The sequence below is a fragment of the Dermacentor variabilis genome, chromosome 4 (assembly GCF_050947875.1).
Source record: "Dermacentor variabilis isolate Ectoservices chromosome 4, ASM5094787v1, whole genome shotgun sequence".
Taxonomy (NCBI): Eukaryota; Metazoa; Arthropoda; class Arachnida; order Ixodida; family Ixodidae; genus Dermacentor; species Dermacentor variabilis.
Window position 1 is genome coordinate 63543054 of NC_134571.1, and position 17736 is coordinate 63560789.

Below are 17736 nucleotides of genomic sequence, written 5' to 3' on the forward strand. Positions count from 1 at the left end.
TAAAACACCCCGCCACATGGGTAATGCAACGTTATTGCCATGCTTCCAGCTTCTCGTTGCTGCCAATAGGCAGCACAGCCGATAGCGTGGCTTCGCAACAGAGTGTCTTGTAACACCTGTGTGTGTATATATCTTTCCCCGCTGTCAGAACACAAAGGAATCAGATTTAAGCATAACGAGAGCACTCGACAATGCATCGCGCCCACTCCTCGACGCCCGTGTGGGCTTCCGTTTCTGCGCGCTCACCGTTCAGGTCGTTCTGGGAGAAGAACTCGCATCCGTGGGAACACTCGTGGGCGAAGTTCTTTTCCGGATTGAAGTTTGCGTGCGTGCAGTAGTCTGTCCGGTTGGCTTTGTTTCTCGGGGACCAACTGCATATGTAGCACTGGACAGCGTCACCTACGCAGGCAGAGAAGCCAGGTTATTGGATATACATGGCGGCGAATAATAATAATAATAAAGAAAACGGGAATGAAGTACTTCAGGTCATAATATCTGCAAGATTGTCACCTGTGGCAAGGAATAAGTGAAAGGTAGAAAGCATTCTCTGGGTGTTCGCAAAAAATTGAAAAAACGACGAGATTGGTTATGACCAAGAGTGGCTGTCGCTTATTTCGTATACATGCAGAAGTCGAGCTTCTGTCGGAAACCCGTCGGTGTTCCCGGCTTCGAAAATGTTGGGTCGCTTTATAGCTTTATGCACAAAGCAATGACGCTCACGACATCGAAAATCTAGGTGCCCCATTTCTACCCTCGGTCTCTCACCATGTCACGAAAATAGGTGTAAGTGTGCGCGAGATACGCGCGCACATTTACTTATTACTTAGGCTAGTAATATTTGCACCACAAATGTTACCAGCCTAAGCGCTAGTGATATTTGTGGTGCAAAACGGCTCGCTCTCGGCGCTTTAAAAGAATACCACACAGAAATATCGAATTGCTTTATGTGGATAAGATATACCTTCAAAACTCCGTTTTCATTTATTACGCGGTAAGAGTTTGATTATTAGAAAAAAATATTTGGTCGAATCCATCTCACGATGAATGTCGATATTAATGCGATTCGCATTGAAGCAATGTAGCGACACACCGTACCGACAACGCAAAAATGTGTATGCGGCCGGTATCCTCTCTCACGCTTCCCACTGCATACGCTGCGCCATCTGGCGGCGCCACCACGAAGTCTTTGCGAGGGCCTGGTTCGATTCCGCCGAGCACCAGAGAAATTTCAAAGAATGTTTTTGTTGTTGAAGAGCGGCACATACGCTATGACACATACCAAGTTACCCAAGCTGGCGTCGAAGAGGTTCATTGAAGAGCAGCAAATACCTAGTAGCGCATACCCTGTGACCCAAATGGGAATAAAACAAGCCGCAGAACCCATATCACGATGATTGTCGACGACAACGTTTTCGGAATTTCGATCAATATGGCGACGCAACGTATTGCCACCGTCGAAACGAGCTATGTATGAGGCATATATTGCAGCGGGATTCCTCTTTCGCGCTTCCTTAAGAACACTCGGCGCCATCTAGTGCGGTCGCCGGGAAGCCAGCGCATGGCTTCCGAAAGACATGGCGCGCCGGTGCGTGCGAACGTGTCAAGCGGCAACCTGGAGAAGTATTCTGTAAGAGTCCACCTGGAGGACTCTTACTGCTTGCACTCTTGGCTGATTGACTCTTGACATAGTGGACTCTTCTGCTGATTGGCTGTGGCGCCTGGCTCCTGTTCATGTGCAACCTACCCCAGCCAATCAGCGCTTCAGCAGTAGACGAAATGGACATGTCCACTAGGTGGACTCTTACAGAATACGTCCCCTGGCTACTCTATCGCGCTTTTTTTTCTGCACACGCTGCGCCATCTAGTGGCACTGCCGAGAAATAAGTCCGCGCGTGGCCTTCGAGACGAGAAGCGTGGCGCGCCGCTGCTTGCGAATGCTGAGAAATGTTCCCTCGCTTGCCGCATACTCAGTGACACGTACTCGGTTGCCCAAGTTGGTGAGATGTTCACTGAAGAGCGGCGCATACCCAGTGCATTTGTAGCGCCGCGTGGTAATACGTCGGGTTGCTATCGTTGAGAAACCCTTGTGGCGTATGTTTTATACCTCTCACCATCGTAGAAATTCAAGCTATCTTTTTTGTCTTTGCTTAAGTGCGCGAACAAACGGACCACAAAGACAGGACAGCATGGGGCATGGACTGCGCCCGTCCATGTCCCATGCTGCTTTTGTGGTCCGTTTGTTCGCGCAGTTAAACCATGTTCGCTAATATCTACCAACTCGCCCAACAACAAGTTCTAATCTTTTTTGTCATTGAAGAGAGGCACATTCTCAGTGGCACACACCTATAGTTACCCAAGTTGGTCGTCAAAGGCGTTCAATAAAGAGCGGCACACACCTACTGGCACATACCAAGTGAACCCAAGTTGGCATCGAAGGTGTTCATTGAAGGCCAGCACAGACCGAGTTGCACATAGCCAGTGCTCCAAGTCGGCGTCAAAGAGTTTCTTCAAACAGCTGTGCTGTACCCAGTGCCAATAACCATTCCATCACGGACTACCCATTGACTCAGGTAGGTGGAAAAAGGGTTAGATACAAACATACATTGACACATAGCCTTCGTAGAGTGCGTGAAGTACCCTAAGAATGCTAACGCAATAAAAGGTTAATTGGAGAGCTGCACAGACCAAGTGGAACATACTCAGTGCTCCAAGTTGGTCGACAGTCGGTTTCTGGCTCTGTTCCTTCAGCACAGCAGCCCGATGTGCTACCCATTATACCGTCGACTTTGCCAGGGCCTAAGTTCCCTTCGCCAAGGCCAAAGTAAAATTAATCAGGTTGCACACCACGCCACTTGAAGCGTACTCTTCCCTCCATACGTTGATAACGTCGCAGCTTAAGGTTGTACAAACAGGCACATCAGAAATCCGCAGAACGTCGCTTTCGCTCAGGAGCACAGTGTTCATTTATTGCCTTGTCTTGTCTACTTCTTGCGCGTGTGTCTCGCGCACACTTACACCTATTTTCGTTGTAAAACACTGCACACACTACGAAATTTACACTTCGTTACACTGCAAAAGTTGAGCCACCACATGGTTGGTAGAAATTGACGCACCTCGGCATTCTTGTTTGGCATTATAAAGCATGTGAGAATGTATGGAAGGCATATAGGAACACAGCGGTGTCGTCGTCAATGTTTCTACCCTTTTCAGCACGTCGCTTTAGCGGCCATAACGCCTTCGATAAGACACATTACCTTGAACTTTCCCGTAATGCTGACGTAAAAAAAAAATGAAAAGCAAGAGAGAAAGTATATCCGACAAAACAAAGGTCGAGGGGTGGAAGGGAGACACAAGCTTTATGGTCTGCAGGGCATATCATATAGCCCGAACGCCGGCGGCTATCGATCATTCCTCGTCTTTCGTGTGACGTCATTTGCAAGGTTCCTCTCGTAGTTTTTCTCACTCGCCTTCCTTTTATAGTTAGCCGCCTTATGAATGCACCCAGACTGCCAGAAAGCGAAAGGCTGCGAAAGGCTGCGAAGAGGGGAGAGTGACTTCATTCAAGGCCGCACGCCGCGTTGCGTCATCGAAGGCACCTGTTTTCTGTCACGCGAATTGACGGCCCCGGGCGGCGTCTGCCCGCCGAGTGAGACCGCACGCTGGGAACCCATTCGACGTGGGTGTGCCCGCGCTGGATATTGCCTTCGCGAGGCCGGGCGTGCAAGGTGGGCAACGCCCATTTCGAGCCCGAAACCGGGCCTCACGAGCTCAGGTTCTTGGCTGCGCCTGTTTCGCGCACTATTAAAGAATTCACACGCCATGTCTTGCAGCTGCTTGCAGACGCTCTCTGGGAGGAATAGTCGTTACTGAAAGAAAAGAGGAAATTGACGGCAACTGCAATTATTAACAGCGAAATTTTGCTGATACTACTGCTGCGAGGGCTCGCGAAGATGCCGTGAAGGAACCCATCCCGCTTTCAAGAATTGACGCAGCCACAAAGCTTCGCATACTAGCGTGTGATGCCCCACGATCGATGTGGAACACGCCAGGTTTCCGACACACTCGACTGCACCGCCTGGACTGGCGTTAACTGCTAAGCACGAGGTCGCGGGATCGAATCCCGTCCACGGCGGCCGCATTTCCATTGGGAGGAAATGCGAAAACACCCATGTACTTAGGTTTAGGTGCATTCGAAAGAACCCCAGGTGGTGGACATTTCCGGAGTCCCACACTACGATGTGCCTCATAATCAAAAAGTGGTTTTGCCACGTAAAACCCCATAATTTAATTAATATAATTTTAATCGCCTGGACCCATTCCTTCGACCACGCATTTTTTCTGGACTATCCCGAAGCGAGACAACTGTTCGACGCCGACTATGGCTAGGAGTGCTTTTCTCAAATTCATTTGCTTGCCGCATCGGGATGACTGACAGTGCTGCCTGTGATAGCTGCGGCAGCGAGGAAACAATCGAACATATCCTCGGTCATTGTCCTCGCTACAGCTGCCAGAGACAGCCGCTCGTGACGGCGCTGGCACGCCTCAATGACCGGCCACTTTCTGAGCAGACGATCTTGGAGTGAGTGCCGGCTGATGCGACCTTAACACCATAAGGCGGTGAAGGCACTACTGAGGTTTCTCCGGTCAAGCGACCTGCTTGAACGACTGTAACACTCCTGCTTTCCTCTGTATGTGTGTGTGTGTGTGTGTGTTTCATTTTTTTCTTTCCCGTCTCCCACTCTTTTCATGTGTGTGCACTTTTTCTTTTTGTCTTTGTTTTCTTTTTTAAAAGATCTTTCTGTCTTCCCTTCCCCCTTTCTCAATGCAGGGTAGCAAACGGGATGTGTATCTTTCTGTTAACCTCCCTGCCTTTCTCATTTCTTTTATCTCTCTCTCTCTCTCTCTTGCTAATACGAAAACAGTGAGACCTCCTGAAAAATCAAGGACATACTAGGGACTACAAAACACGCAGGCAGGCTACAGCCTCTCGTGTGAAACGAAGGAAACGATTACTCTTAGACAATTACCATTTAGTATAGAGAGTATAATATATTGCAAACACAAGCGTTGATACACGTGTTCTGGACGCCGGACGCATTTTTTAATGAGTACTAGTGGCTGATTCATCGTTTGTAAGCTTTCTTAGCCAGCACTGCCCGACTTTGCTGGCCGCAACTGCTGCGGCTGCTGTCTTGCCGAATAGCTTACACACAGGACATCACTCATATAACGAATCGACTTGCTCTTATAGCGAGTTGGCCTATATGTAGTCCCATCCGTAGTACCCCTACAAATGCACCGGTGTTTGGTTCTGTTCTCGACGGAATCACGCAGTGAAATAATAAATGATATCTAATATTCTCACTGCAACAAATACGCGCCTTCTGTCTCCTTTACCGATGTTCGGCGCATTTTTTCCCGGCCGGTTTATAGCAGCAAAAAGTGGGCGAATCCTGAAGTTAGTGCAATAGCATCGTGGGCGGACCCTGGAGACTTGTTCCAAGTGCGGACCGATCCAGGAGACACCGTAATCAGCGGTGGCGTGGGTGGCGAGGCGGGGCGTCTCCACTTATCGTCGTATTGCTGGGCAGGCACGTAATCGCTATGTTGCAAAATGCTGTTCAGAAGATGGACAGTTGTATGACATTTACTGAACCGCTTCGCGAAGGCTTCGCTTCACATAGATTCCAGACTGTGCGTGGGATCTGCGTATCTTTCTTTAACTTCTAAAGAAATAAAAAAACACTTCATCGCAGGATGTAAAAGTTGCACACTCTTCTGGGAACGTGCATTGTTATGGTTTGTGTTGTAACCTGCGGCAATGTTAGCTGCTAGCATATGCGTAGCGTCGCAGCGCCCGAGGAAGAATCGCGCTTCTTCTCATTCATTGACTTTGCAGTGGTTAATGACGGGCGCCCATCAGCTCGATAGCCTTACAAAAATTAAAAATTAAAATAAAGGAAAGAAAGGGGGACAAAAGACTACGAATGAAGCCTCGCGTGCTGACTACACAATGCGTTGATCCACTGGCTTTGTGATTGGGACATCCGCTGGCCCTGCGCGAAGACACGTGACCACGGGGGATAAATGAAAGCTCATTGCAGCGTGGTCGTGAATGAATTAACACGACACGCTACTTGACTCGACCCGCCGTGGTTGCTCAGTGGCTATAGTGTTAGGCTGCTCAGCACGAGGTCGCGGGATCGAATCCCGGCCACGGCGGCCGCATTTCGATGGGGGCGAAATGCGAAAACACCCGTGTACTTAGATTTAGGTGCACGTTAAAGAACCCCAGGTGGTCGAAATTTCCGGAGTCCTCCACTACGGCGTGCCCCATAATCAGAAAGGGGTTTTGGCACGTAAAACCCCATAATTTATTTTTTTTACTTGACTCGTGGTCTGATGACAGTTCTAGTACCGCTACACCATCAAATTCGAAAGATAACGGCCGGGTCGGTTTCTACAAACAAGGTCATTCTTTCAGTTCTGCACGGGCATGCTGACTACTGATAATGGTCGGCAACTGGGAGACGTCGGTTCGTGCTTTGGCCTTCCGTGAACTGGCTGCTCTGGGGTCTCTCAATCTTGGTATGCCCACCTATCCCAAGCGCGACAAGTAGGGGTGCCCTTTGCATAGGGATGTTAAGAAGGTATACCATGGCCAGAAAGTCGATCGGGTGATGTTTTACTAACTCGGTATAAGTGCTATCTTTACTCTTAGTGGTCAAGGTCCTGAAAGTGAACTACTACGAGTGAGAGGGGCGGTAGTAAAGGGAAAGCTAAAGGTGTATCAGCAGATGCACTTCCTGACGGTATTCAGAAGTGTGGAACGAAGTACCGTTCTCTGCGTTCGGCTTTCCCCACCTGGCTATCTACATTGCTCGAAAGTGGTGTCAGAGGCCGGTGCCGTCAGTTCCTTTATCACTTTGTACCGAAGTCGTGCTGTGCTATTGCGAAAGTCCCTGGGATACTACTATCGCTTCGTGAAGTGCAGCTCTTCGCGCTGCACTTCGTCTCGTCAGCCAAGAACAACCTCGAAGATGGTCAATATTCAGCGACTCGAAGGCAGCACTGCAGTCTTTGCTATCAGCCCTGCGGCGTGGACCACATGAACAACTGGTATACGAGATTCTGGTATACGAACTAATCCATACCTTGACTGAGAGAGGACACCACGTGACATTTCAGTGGCTTCCAAGTCACTGCGGCGTCATAGGAAACGAACACGCCGATAACGCTGCTCGGTCAGCTCTTCAAGGCGACGAAGAGGAGCCGATACCACGGCTCCTCTTCGACAGATGCCGCAAGAAAACTTCGAATGCTCAGCCGAGACATCACGTTCTCCTTGTGGAATGTAGGAAATTTTCAAAACAACCAGCTGCACAACCTAGACTCTTTTCTAAGCCTTTGCATTCCAGCTAGACTCTGCCGTCGCGAAGCTACCCTGCTTTGTCGAATATGGCTAGGGGTGGCGTTGACCAAGTCTTTTGCTTTCTGAATCGGATGGGCCGACTACGCCTCGTGTGATAACTGTGGTAACGAGGAGACTCTTCGGCACCTTCTCTATGACTGTCCTCGCTATGATTTGCAGAGACGATCGCTCGCAAACGCGATAGGGCGCTTTGACCGAAGACCTCTAACAGAGGAACTTATATTAAAATGCCGCCATCACAAGCCATCGCAGCAGAGGGCGACGAGGGCAATGTTGCAGTTTTTAACGGCTACAGAATTGGACAAGCGGCTGTAGCATGAACATATGTTCATAGTGCTGCAAGTGCTACTGTGCTGTGCGGTGACAGTGTGCGGCGACAGTGACCAATTGTGATTGTATGTCTGTGCTCCTTTCCTTCTTTATCTCTACTTTATAACTATACTTCCCCCTCCCTTCTTTCCCCAGCGTAGGGTAGCAAACTGGATATTCCCCTCTGGTTAAGCTCCCTGCATTTCCCCTTTCCTCTCTCTCTCTCTCTCTCTCTTCGTGAATCGATGATTGCCCGCAATGCACCTGACTGACGGACATCCGGCTTTTAGAGACGGGGTGGCTGGTGAGGGGGGCGAGGGACGGAAGTCCAGGCTTGTGAAACATGAACGCTTCGTACTCTGCCATCCACACAATAGGGGACGGCTTCAGTGCGGAGAGCTCCGTCCCACCTCACATCGGTGTTCTCTTCAAAGCACCAAGTCGAGCAGGGAGCGGTAAATTGTGGTACGCATTTCGTTCCCCTCCTCAACCACACGGCGAACGGAACGAAGCCCGCCTTTCCCCCTTGTACGACAAAACAGCTGTGCGCGTATAAAGCGAGGGCGATCTTTCAGGCTGTTTGTCCCCAAGCGGATTCGTTTGTCTTCGAGATTACCTCCCCGATCAATGGAGGCTTACACTCTCGTTTTGTAACAGCAACAGCGCTTGCGGTAATAGATGGGACATGTTAGTTTATTACTTTGCTCAATTTGTTCATGTTGCCCTCTCTTGCTGAACTACGTCCACGCCCAAGGTAAATAAATTGCACGATTCCATCGGTCTCGTTTTTTTCGCCTTCCCTTTCGTGTGGGACGAAGCGAGCGTTACCAAAAGCGGCAGTTATTACATATATTTGTTCACAACTCTTATTTACTCAAGCGGAAGGAGGCGGGTGACAGCTAACGTCCTTTCCGTGTTTTCAAAGCACCCTCTCTTTCACGCAGCGCATTCCTCCGGGCTAAGAATGCCCACAAATACAACCACGTCTGCCTCGGCGCGCTCAGCCATGAACCAACGCTAAAATGCCATCGATCAGCAGCTCTTTCACGGCGCTCCAAGAAAACAGCAGTGGCTCGCTCAAAAGCTCAGGGGCCACGTAAAATGCCACGCAAGCGACAAACAGCTAGCACCCTATACGGACGTGATACAAGCAACACCGCTACACCGCTCGCGCGAAAGTTTTGAAAGCCTTGTGGACATGACACGCGGCCTGGATAAGTGGGCAGAAGAAAGGAAAGAGGGGGGAGGGAGGGTAGGCGTGATCGCGTACCAGCTACGGCTCTCACGGGTGCGTCGTCGCGAACGCGTCACGGTGACAGATCGCTCCGGGCGCTGTGCAGCGCTCGCCCTCTTTTGCCAGCCCCGATGTTCTTCCCTCATTCTCCCGTACACATCTTCGCTTGCGATATTTTGCTCTTCGTTCATTCGGCCAAGAGCATTGGTTGGGCCCCTCTCCCCTGTCGCTGGGCCCTACAACGACCAACCGCTACCTCGTGGCGGACTTCTTGTTCACTTCAAAAACAACACCAATACCGAAACCGGCACCAACAATAAAAAAGAGGAAAGAGACTCTCGAACGAGTGTTTTCATCTCCGTCTGCTTTCTTTTGTCTTTAAGTGGCGCTTGCGCCCTCGTCTGTGGCGCCTCTGCCAAAGCCAGTTTGATCTCGGGGCTGGCACCCCGGCTCTGGAAGCGCACGCCTCCATGCTGGAACAATTTAAGGAACGCGCACAGCCAGACCGAGCAAGCTCTTCGCTCTTGATCTTTCTGTTATCTCCGCTCCCCACCCCCTTCCTGTTCTTCCATTCTGCGTGGCTTTAAACCGTGCAGCAGTTTGGAGGCTGGAAGTTACGCGTGCGGCTGTTCTGGCTGTCGGATCAGTGGATTCAGCTGCGACGGCTCAAACACAGATACGAACGTGTTTTATTTAAATTGCACGGTTTAACGTACAAACTGATGAACTCAAGTGTCTGTATCAATCGTGCGAATGCAATAACCTAGGACGATCTTGTAAATACAACCACGCCTACAGCTGCGTAGTGTTGTAGTTAACCACCAATTCTTGCCGAAGCTTGCCCCACAGTTATCCCCGCCCCCCTACCCTCGTGCGCTCAAGTGCGCATCTTAATATATTTCTGTCTCGTTGGATGCAACACACGGGCCTTTGCAGTAGCTAGCTGTAGACGACGACACAAACAGCCTTCCCGCAATGTATAGCTTCGGCCAACCAAGGAGCCGACTATCGAATGTATTCGCTCGCTCCGATGTTCGTGATCGGCTAGCCTCCATGCGCCGCTGGCCACTCCCGAAAGTCAAAGCCAAGGCGAAATCAGCAAATCAAGAATTATTTTTCCACATCAGAAGCTATTGTAAGCTAATGTCGAAAGGGACGGTCTGTCTACGTTCTTATGCCGTCACAGCCGTGGTGCATTGTTTTAGCGCGTCAGGGGCCGTAGGCGCACGCCCCTGCATATGGCTGCGGTTATAGGGCACTGTCGTGTGCGCTGCACAGACTCTAAGGGCTCTAAACACGGAGGAGAGCACTTGGAAATCCAACAGACGCGCACGACGCGCCCTCGAGACTCGTGCTTTTTTCTCTTATGTCTTTTTCGCTGGGCCTCCGAGATGAGGTGCGTCGATGTGCTTGAACGCTTTTCTTCGCACTCTAAAGCAGAGCGACGGCGGTGCTTTTATTTGTGTGAGGAGCTTGCGCCGCTTTTACTTCCTACGGGCTGCGCTTTGTAGAACGCTTTAAATAATAGATGTAAGGAGTTTGTAGATTACCTATAGGATTGAAGATGAACTCCGTGGTCTTCGTGCAGACTTGTGCTTTCGCCTATGCAGCAAGGTCTACGGTCTGTTTAAATGACAAACTCTGTCAAGAGTATTTCTTATTTCTTCTGTTGCTGGCCATCGACTTCCGAATGCGTGTTTTTCTAGAAGCTTACTAGATATTAGTCGCCAAGAGGTGCAATACCGAAACTATACATCCCTATAGAAGCTACATATATTTTGTAGCACGATACTTTCTTTTTCTACTTTCTGTTGACTGTTTTGTGAGGGAGCGTATAGCCAAGCGTCGCAAATATAGAAAGCCAAGTAAAGAGTAATGGCAGAGTCAAGGGGTGGGCGGTTTAGCGTAGGAGATAAGAGAGAGAGAGAGAGATCGACTTTTTAAATTTAATGTAGGACAAAAGCGGCGTGCTGAAAAGCTTGTAGCAAAAGAAAGTGTGTTTTCTTCGGGATACAGGCAAACTGATCGCCGAAAGTAGGAAAAAAACTAGATTTCCGCGTCAGCGGATCGCCATCGGTGCCGAAAAGATCGCAGAGATAACAAGTGGAAATTTCACTAATGAGCTTATAGGCGTTCCTTTCATCGCCTTCCCGTTATCAAACCGAAAGCGTGACACAGCCTGCGCGTATGTGCAAATCAGCTTTGCAGTTTGAGTGTGTTTTGACAGACACGTGAGCTCAGAACGGCGTCTGTTTATCCAAGGTACGCGGATAGGCCGCGCTCTCAAGTTTGTAGGTTCCCCTAATTATCTTTGTGCTGATAAAGCGCGCGAATAATTAACCCCGCATTTGTTCGCGCGCGCAAATTTTGCCAGCTTCATTAGTTTGGCACCTCATAACTTTACGAGAACGCCGGAGGGTCCGGCGATTGTCAAAAGTTTGGGGTGTTTTTGAAAGCTGCCGCCTAACAATTCGTTTGTAAAGTTTCTCTTTCTATTTTATGGAGCTTCAACAACGCGTTCTTTAATTAAGGCTTCGCCATCGCACCAGCCCTTCTGAATATGAAAGCAGAAAAAAAAGAAAGTAATTTGGAGTACGAGAAAAGCAAAAACCACACGTAACAGTTGCGAGAAAAGGTTGCGCCTTCTCTTTAATGCAGCTCTTGCTTTCACATTGCTCTTTTCATTAATCGAGACCAAAGTTGAAATTACAGCAGCGGGCGTCTAAGTCACGTGATGGCCGCGCGAGCGCTATTAACTGACGATTCCGTATTTGCGGTTTATACCGGACAAAAAATAATAGCGGCGGCAAAAGGTTTTGTACCCAGCTCTGAAAGCACACGAACCGATTAACGAGCCAATGTAATATCGCGTCGGCGAAGCAGTATTTGCGGAGTAAATGAAAGAACGAATGACTGAATGATAATTGCGTCAAATATCCCAAATACGTGTACCACGCGCCCGAAGCTATACACTGTCAAATCTCCCGTGTGAGAAAAAATAAAATAAAGAAAACATCGTAACTTTTGTGACATAGCTTTTCTGTTAGCTTATTTCTGCGATTTCTTTTTCAAAGTAACCTGTTTATTGTTTCTTCGGTAATGTTAAGGAAAAAAAAATTGTTGGATAGTTTATTCCATGAGAGGAGTAACTTTTACTCCACTCGTGACTGCAGACTTCATGTAGTGAATCAAATGCTGCGATGCGGTTGAAACATATCATACACGTACAGGTAAGCACGCTACGTGGAAAATTTGAGACGCGACCAATCTTTGACAGAACACATGGCGCCAATACAGCTGGCACCATGTACAAGACACATCCAATTATATCTATTCTTCGAACGGTATGCTTCACTCTGATTGCTGCTGTACCTTAGTCAGACACTAAGACCTAAGGGCTTGTGCATACGAGACCTCTGTCTGCCTTTACTAGGGTGGCTGGTAAAAGATGCACACAAATGTTGATTGAGGATATAATAAAGTGACTGACAAATATAATTCTGGCTGACAGTACTTACGACTGATTGTTCACTTTACCGTATCTCGACCAATTCTGTTAAAATCAAGAAAAATTCTGTCTTTGACCATAAACAGAAAAAAAATATCAAAGAGATAATAATCTCTGTTTCCTCCATTGAAAGAAATTCTCTTTAGCAAAAACGCAATCTGTCCATTTATTCTTTGTTTCTTTTTCACAGTTATTTTCTACTGTTCATAATACTGCAAACGCATGCCCGCGTGCTGGGAGCTAGCACTCCAATCTCCTTCGTTCCGCTTCTTCTCTTCAGTTTGAGCTCGTTAGAATTCGCGAGTCTCGCGGGGTTATTGAAATCGCTTCGTCTCGTCTTTGCATCGCGAACCGCTCCTTTCGGGAAACCGTCCCTTATACGCACTCGGATTCTTCGTTCCGAATAAACCCTAGGGCCCGCGCGACCCTCTCTGCATAAAAGAGCATTCCTCGCGCCACCATCAATAACCCGGACGGCGAACACTGGGCCCGAGCTTTTCCCTCGGCGCCCTCTGCGGCATCCCGCAGACGAGTATATATATATATGACCGGCGCCCCCTTCTTTTCCCCCATTCCCCGTTCCCTAAACGAAAGCTCAGCGGGGTGCCGCGGGATCGCTTTTGTAGTACACGCCGTCATCGCGAGAGCCCTTCTTCCTCGACAGTGAGTAGTTGTCGCAACTCTCCAGGAGACCTGCCCGGGTGGCCCTCCCCTTTGGCGTGGCTATATCCTTACATCCCGCTGAGAACCCAAAGTGCACTGGGTGCAGGTCCTCCTGATTTATAAGGAGACATCGCTAACGCATACGCTGCATTTAACGTCGCTAATTCTGCGCAGTACTACTGGGCGCTGCAGGCTGGGGAAGGCGTGCGCTATAGTCTGTTGTAGGACGGTCAGTCAGTCAAGAACTTTATTAAAGTCCTGAGGAGTTTCAATCCGTTGGAGACCCCACGCGGGGAACTCCTCCGGCAGAAACCGTAGGACGGTAAGATAAGTTTTCATTCCAGCAGTACTGTGGCGGTGACGTTTTCTATCGACGCGGGCACGCGGAAAGGTATCGCCAGGATCATTCTCCTAGATGTGTGCGGACAGCCATTGGTATATTTGAAGCCCGGAGCAAATACAAATGGAAATGTTGTGACTGGCGGCAAAGACAGGCGCTCATGTGTTCAATGAATGAATGAATGAATGAATGAATGAATGAATGAATGAATGAATGAATGAATGAATGAATGAATGAATGAATTGCGACCCTTTCTGTCCGGGTCGCTTTGCTGTAATCATTCGCTCCAAATAGTCTATCGACAAAACAAACTAGGCAGTTTACTTAGTGAAGTGCTTGAGGTGCGTTCGCACGCTCGTGTTATGACGCATGCATATGCGCTCGCTTACTACGAAATTAAAGCGACACCTAAATGCATGCTCGCTTGCGAGGGCTTCTTTCTTTGTTTCTCTTTAATTCAAGAGACCGCAGCGCACGCGGGACCAAAGAAAGAAAAAGAAAATGTGCAGGCGTACAGCTGAGCGTTTAAGCAATCAAGCGAAGAAAGACAAATTTTCCTTGCCTTTCTGTAGGTTAACATGCTCCACGTGACGAAGCTTCGATTTTTTCAAGCTTTTATCCGTTCTTGCCCTTACGTCACGTGCAGCGTGCAATATCACGCTCCATGCTGTTATTTTATTTATTTATTATTTATTTATTGCCCACTGCAGGCCCTAGACAAACCCAATCAATGCAGGCAGAACGAAGAGCACATAGATAATATTGCACACAGGTTACACAATGTACATATTTGGTACGTTTTTTTATTTTGTTCCACCCTGTTACCGTTCTCAGAAAAAAAATAGCTCTTAAACGTATCGTATTTTTTTTTTCATAGTACGGTATAAGGGAGTGCGGCTTAGCGTGTTGTATTTGTCAAATTGCTAGTGGAGTCATGTACTGGCTGGAGTCGGCAGCAAATTTGTTGGCCTGGAGTAGGAATACGAATTGAATTCGCCGAGATTTATACTACGTATGTGGAGTGACTCGATAGCGTTCTTTCTTACTAGTTGGGAGGGGGAGTCGTGCCAGGAATAATTAAGATAACAAATCTGATGGCTTTTCTATTTGTTTCTTTTCTTTTTGTTCTTTCTTTCTCTCCTTTTTTTACAGACGTCTGACGCAGTACACTTCCCGGTATAATTCGCTGTTTCAGGAGGAGCGTTTTTTTTGCGACCATCGTTCAATTAATGCTGTACGGGGCACGTCGTTGCAACACCTCTGGAAACAACCCACACGCATCGACTATACAGAGCGATCATATTTTGTTTTACGGAAATAAAAAAAAGAACAGAAATGACTGTGGCAGATAGCGTAATTCTTGTCGTTGAGCTTGATTATTCTAAGAGGCGGACATTACTAGCACGGGAAATAGAAACACATATTCAAATAATTAACAAGACTTCAATAATGAGCTTCTCAATAATTTAGTTTATGGCACATATAGAAATTTATGAATTGTAACCGGTGAGCTTGCAAGACGTATATCCACTTGAAATCAATTTCCAGGATGGCACCGGTTACTACATATTATTTCCCAAAGTGTGGAACGAAATACATAGGCGTTCCATTTGTGGTTTAATGCGTAAAAATGCGTTTGGTTAAAAAAAAAAGTAAGTTTAACAACAGGGCATTTACAGGGAAAGTTTGATGGCGCATATTTCCAAACTGACGTCATCCTGAAAATTCATTACAAGTGGATACGCCTGGCAAACTCACCGGCTACAATTAGTAAATTGCAATATGTACCATAATATAATTAATTCAGAAGATAGTGAATTTATTGTTATTTAGTTTAATACGTGTTTCGATTTCTCGTCTAAATAATGTCCGCCTCTCTCAATAATCCAGCTCAACGACTTGAATTGCGTTATCTGCCACAAGATATTTTTCAAAATTCCATAAAACTTAAAAATCATCACCCTGTATATTAATAATCTGTGTCCGGCGCGCGGAAGACTGAGGTTCGATTCTTTCGATGGAACAGTGTTCCAACTGCCTTTTCTGTCTCTCGACCGAACAATATTCTTAAACACAATTCAGTTCTCATAACACTATGGGAGACTTTCCCGTTTTCCTATTGCAAAGACTATCAATGAACGCCGAGCAAGGGCGAAATTATGCTGCAAACGACGCAGTCGAAAGTGATGCAGTGTTTTGACTTCTTTTGACCCGAAACTGGTCTCAAGCATCCACTTCGCTGCACGGAACTAAACGCGTAGTGGACTATGACCTCTCTCACCTACCCCTCCTGTGCCCCATTCTCTCTCTTTCTTTATTGGTTCAGTTTTTCTGTTCTTTCAAGGTTGTAAAAAATTTCACTCAGTTAGGACAGCAAGGTTGGTTGTATGCGTCAGAGATCAACGCTAACGTTCTCTTTTCTATTTCTTCTTCACTGGGTGGAGAGATTGAAATAAATGGTTTCGCCTGCCGTGCTCTGTATCGTGAATTTCGCAGTGGACTTAAGGGGAAATGAAAGGGGGAGAAACGACAAGGATGTAGTTCTAAAAAGATGCGAGAGAATGAAGAAGCCAGAAAACTAAGCAACAAGCATCAGAGCATAAGTTTCTGTGTAGCTCGCTGCCTTATGGATCTGCTCATGCGATACGACGATAAATTTCTCGCCCTGTAATATTTCTGCGGCATGCCATAAGCCACGTGGGTAGGAGCGCACCGCGAGCATTATATGATGTCTCCCACAAAATTTACCCTTGGCAAGCAGCTCGCCCGCAAGGCGTGAAGGGGAAATTGTGCAGTTTCGCTTCAGCAGCGCTGTGCTTAAGATTAAAGGCGAGTGCTCGCTCTCTGAAGACATTTACGCAAGTCGGTTTCCGACGCTCGTGATGCAATGTAAAATCCGTCTCTCTCTCTCTCTATCTCGTACACACACACACACACACACACACACACACACACACACGCACGCACACACACACACACACACACACACACACACACACACACACACACACACACACACACACACACACACACACACACACACACACACACACACACACACACACACACACACACACACACACACACACACACACACACACACACACGCACGCACACACGCACGCATGCACGCACGCACGCACGCACGATCACTTACTCACTTCGACGCTTCTTAAGCTGTATTGCTTACAGACCTTAAGCAGGATAAATAAATGGCTGAATGAATGGACAGATGAAAAATCAATCAATCAATCAATCAATCAATCAATCAATCAATCAATCAATCAATCAATCAATCAATCAATCAATCAATCAATCAATTCCTCAAAGAAGTTCAAAGAAGTTCTTTTGTCAATAAATTCGAGAGACATGCGCGGAACAAACGGCTTCTGTAGGCACGAAAGGCGAAAGGGCACGTCACGGCGTAGTTCTCTGCAAAAGTGGTGACGGACTTGGGCCTCAACGAAGAGCCTTCTGAACAATTTTAGCGGTTCAAACTTGTGACCAGTTTATGACAGGCCAGTAAGTAGCTCGCTCAGTTATGAAACGAGTGGGCCCGTACATGACAAGACGAGAAGGCAGGGCGACCGCGATAACGGTTCTAATTCATTTAGTGAAGGTCACAATATGCAACAGTTCTTACTTCAATAGTCTGCCGTGTTTGACGCTATACGGTCGAACGGCTGCAGCTTTACGGTTAGCAACGCGAAGAGCTCGTCCGTCAGGAATATTCGCTCACCTGTCGTGAATAGGAGGAGAAGAGACGATGCGAACAGTGCCGCTGCCAGCGCTGACGCCTGCGTCATCCTTGGGCTGCCACGTGTTCGGTCTTTCGCAGCTAAGTCTAGAGGAAGAAGGAGACAGAGAGACAAAAACAACATTACTTCTCGCAGCGCCGATCAACGATACAGCGAGGGTTTACGAAAAGGCGCACTAATATGACCGATGGCTCCAACGTGACGCGAGAAAGAATAAACACGAACTTAAAAAGATTCCAGAGAATCCGAAGAATTCTAAATCACTCAATCGGCACACAAAACACGAGCGAATTCAGCTATTTGTAATATCAGGGCACAGGAGCGCGTGCAACGCATGGAGACAAGTGGCGCAAAAAAATATGCTAATGCTGAAGTGGCCAGTGTATAGCGGCACTAATGAAATGCTAATGAGCCATATGAAGGCCTCATTTGCATCATAGATGGTGCAAGCTGTAAAACTAAACATTTCTCCACAACTGGAGCATATACTGA

General features: G+C 47.7%; 1 protein-coding gene across 2 annotated transcripts in view; it reads right to left on the reverse strand.

The window, feature by feature from the left end:
• Positions 1–17736, reverse strand: part of LOC142579298 (uncharacterized) — a 109719-nt gene that overhangs the window by 7989 nt on the left and 83994 nt on the right. For both annotated transcript variants that reach the window (XM_075689345.1, XM_075689344.1), the window contains exons 2-3: positions 17226–17330; positions 247–399 (exon numbers count right to left, since the gene is read on the reverse strand). In XM_075689345.1, the coding sequence (XP_075545460.1) occupies positions 247–399; positions 17226–17292 (220 nt within the window). In that variant the 5' untranslated portion in view covers positions 17293–17330. The remainder of the gene's footprint in view (positions 1–246; positions 400–17225; positions 17331–17736) is intronic.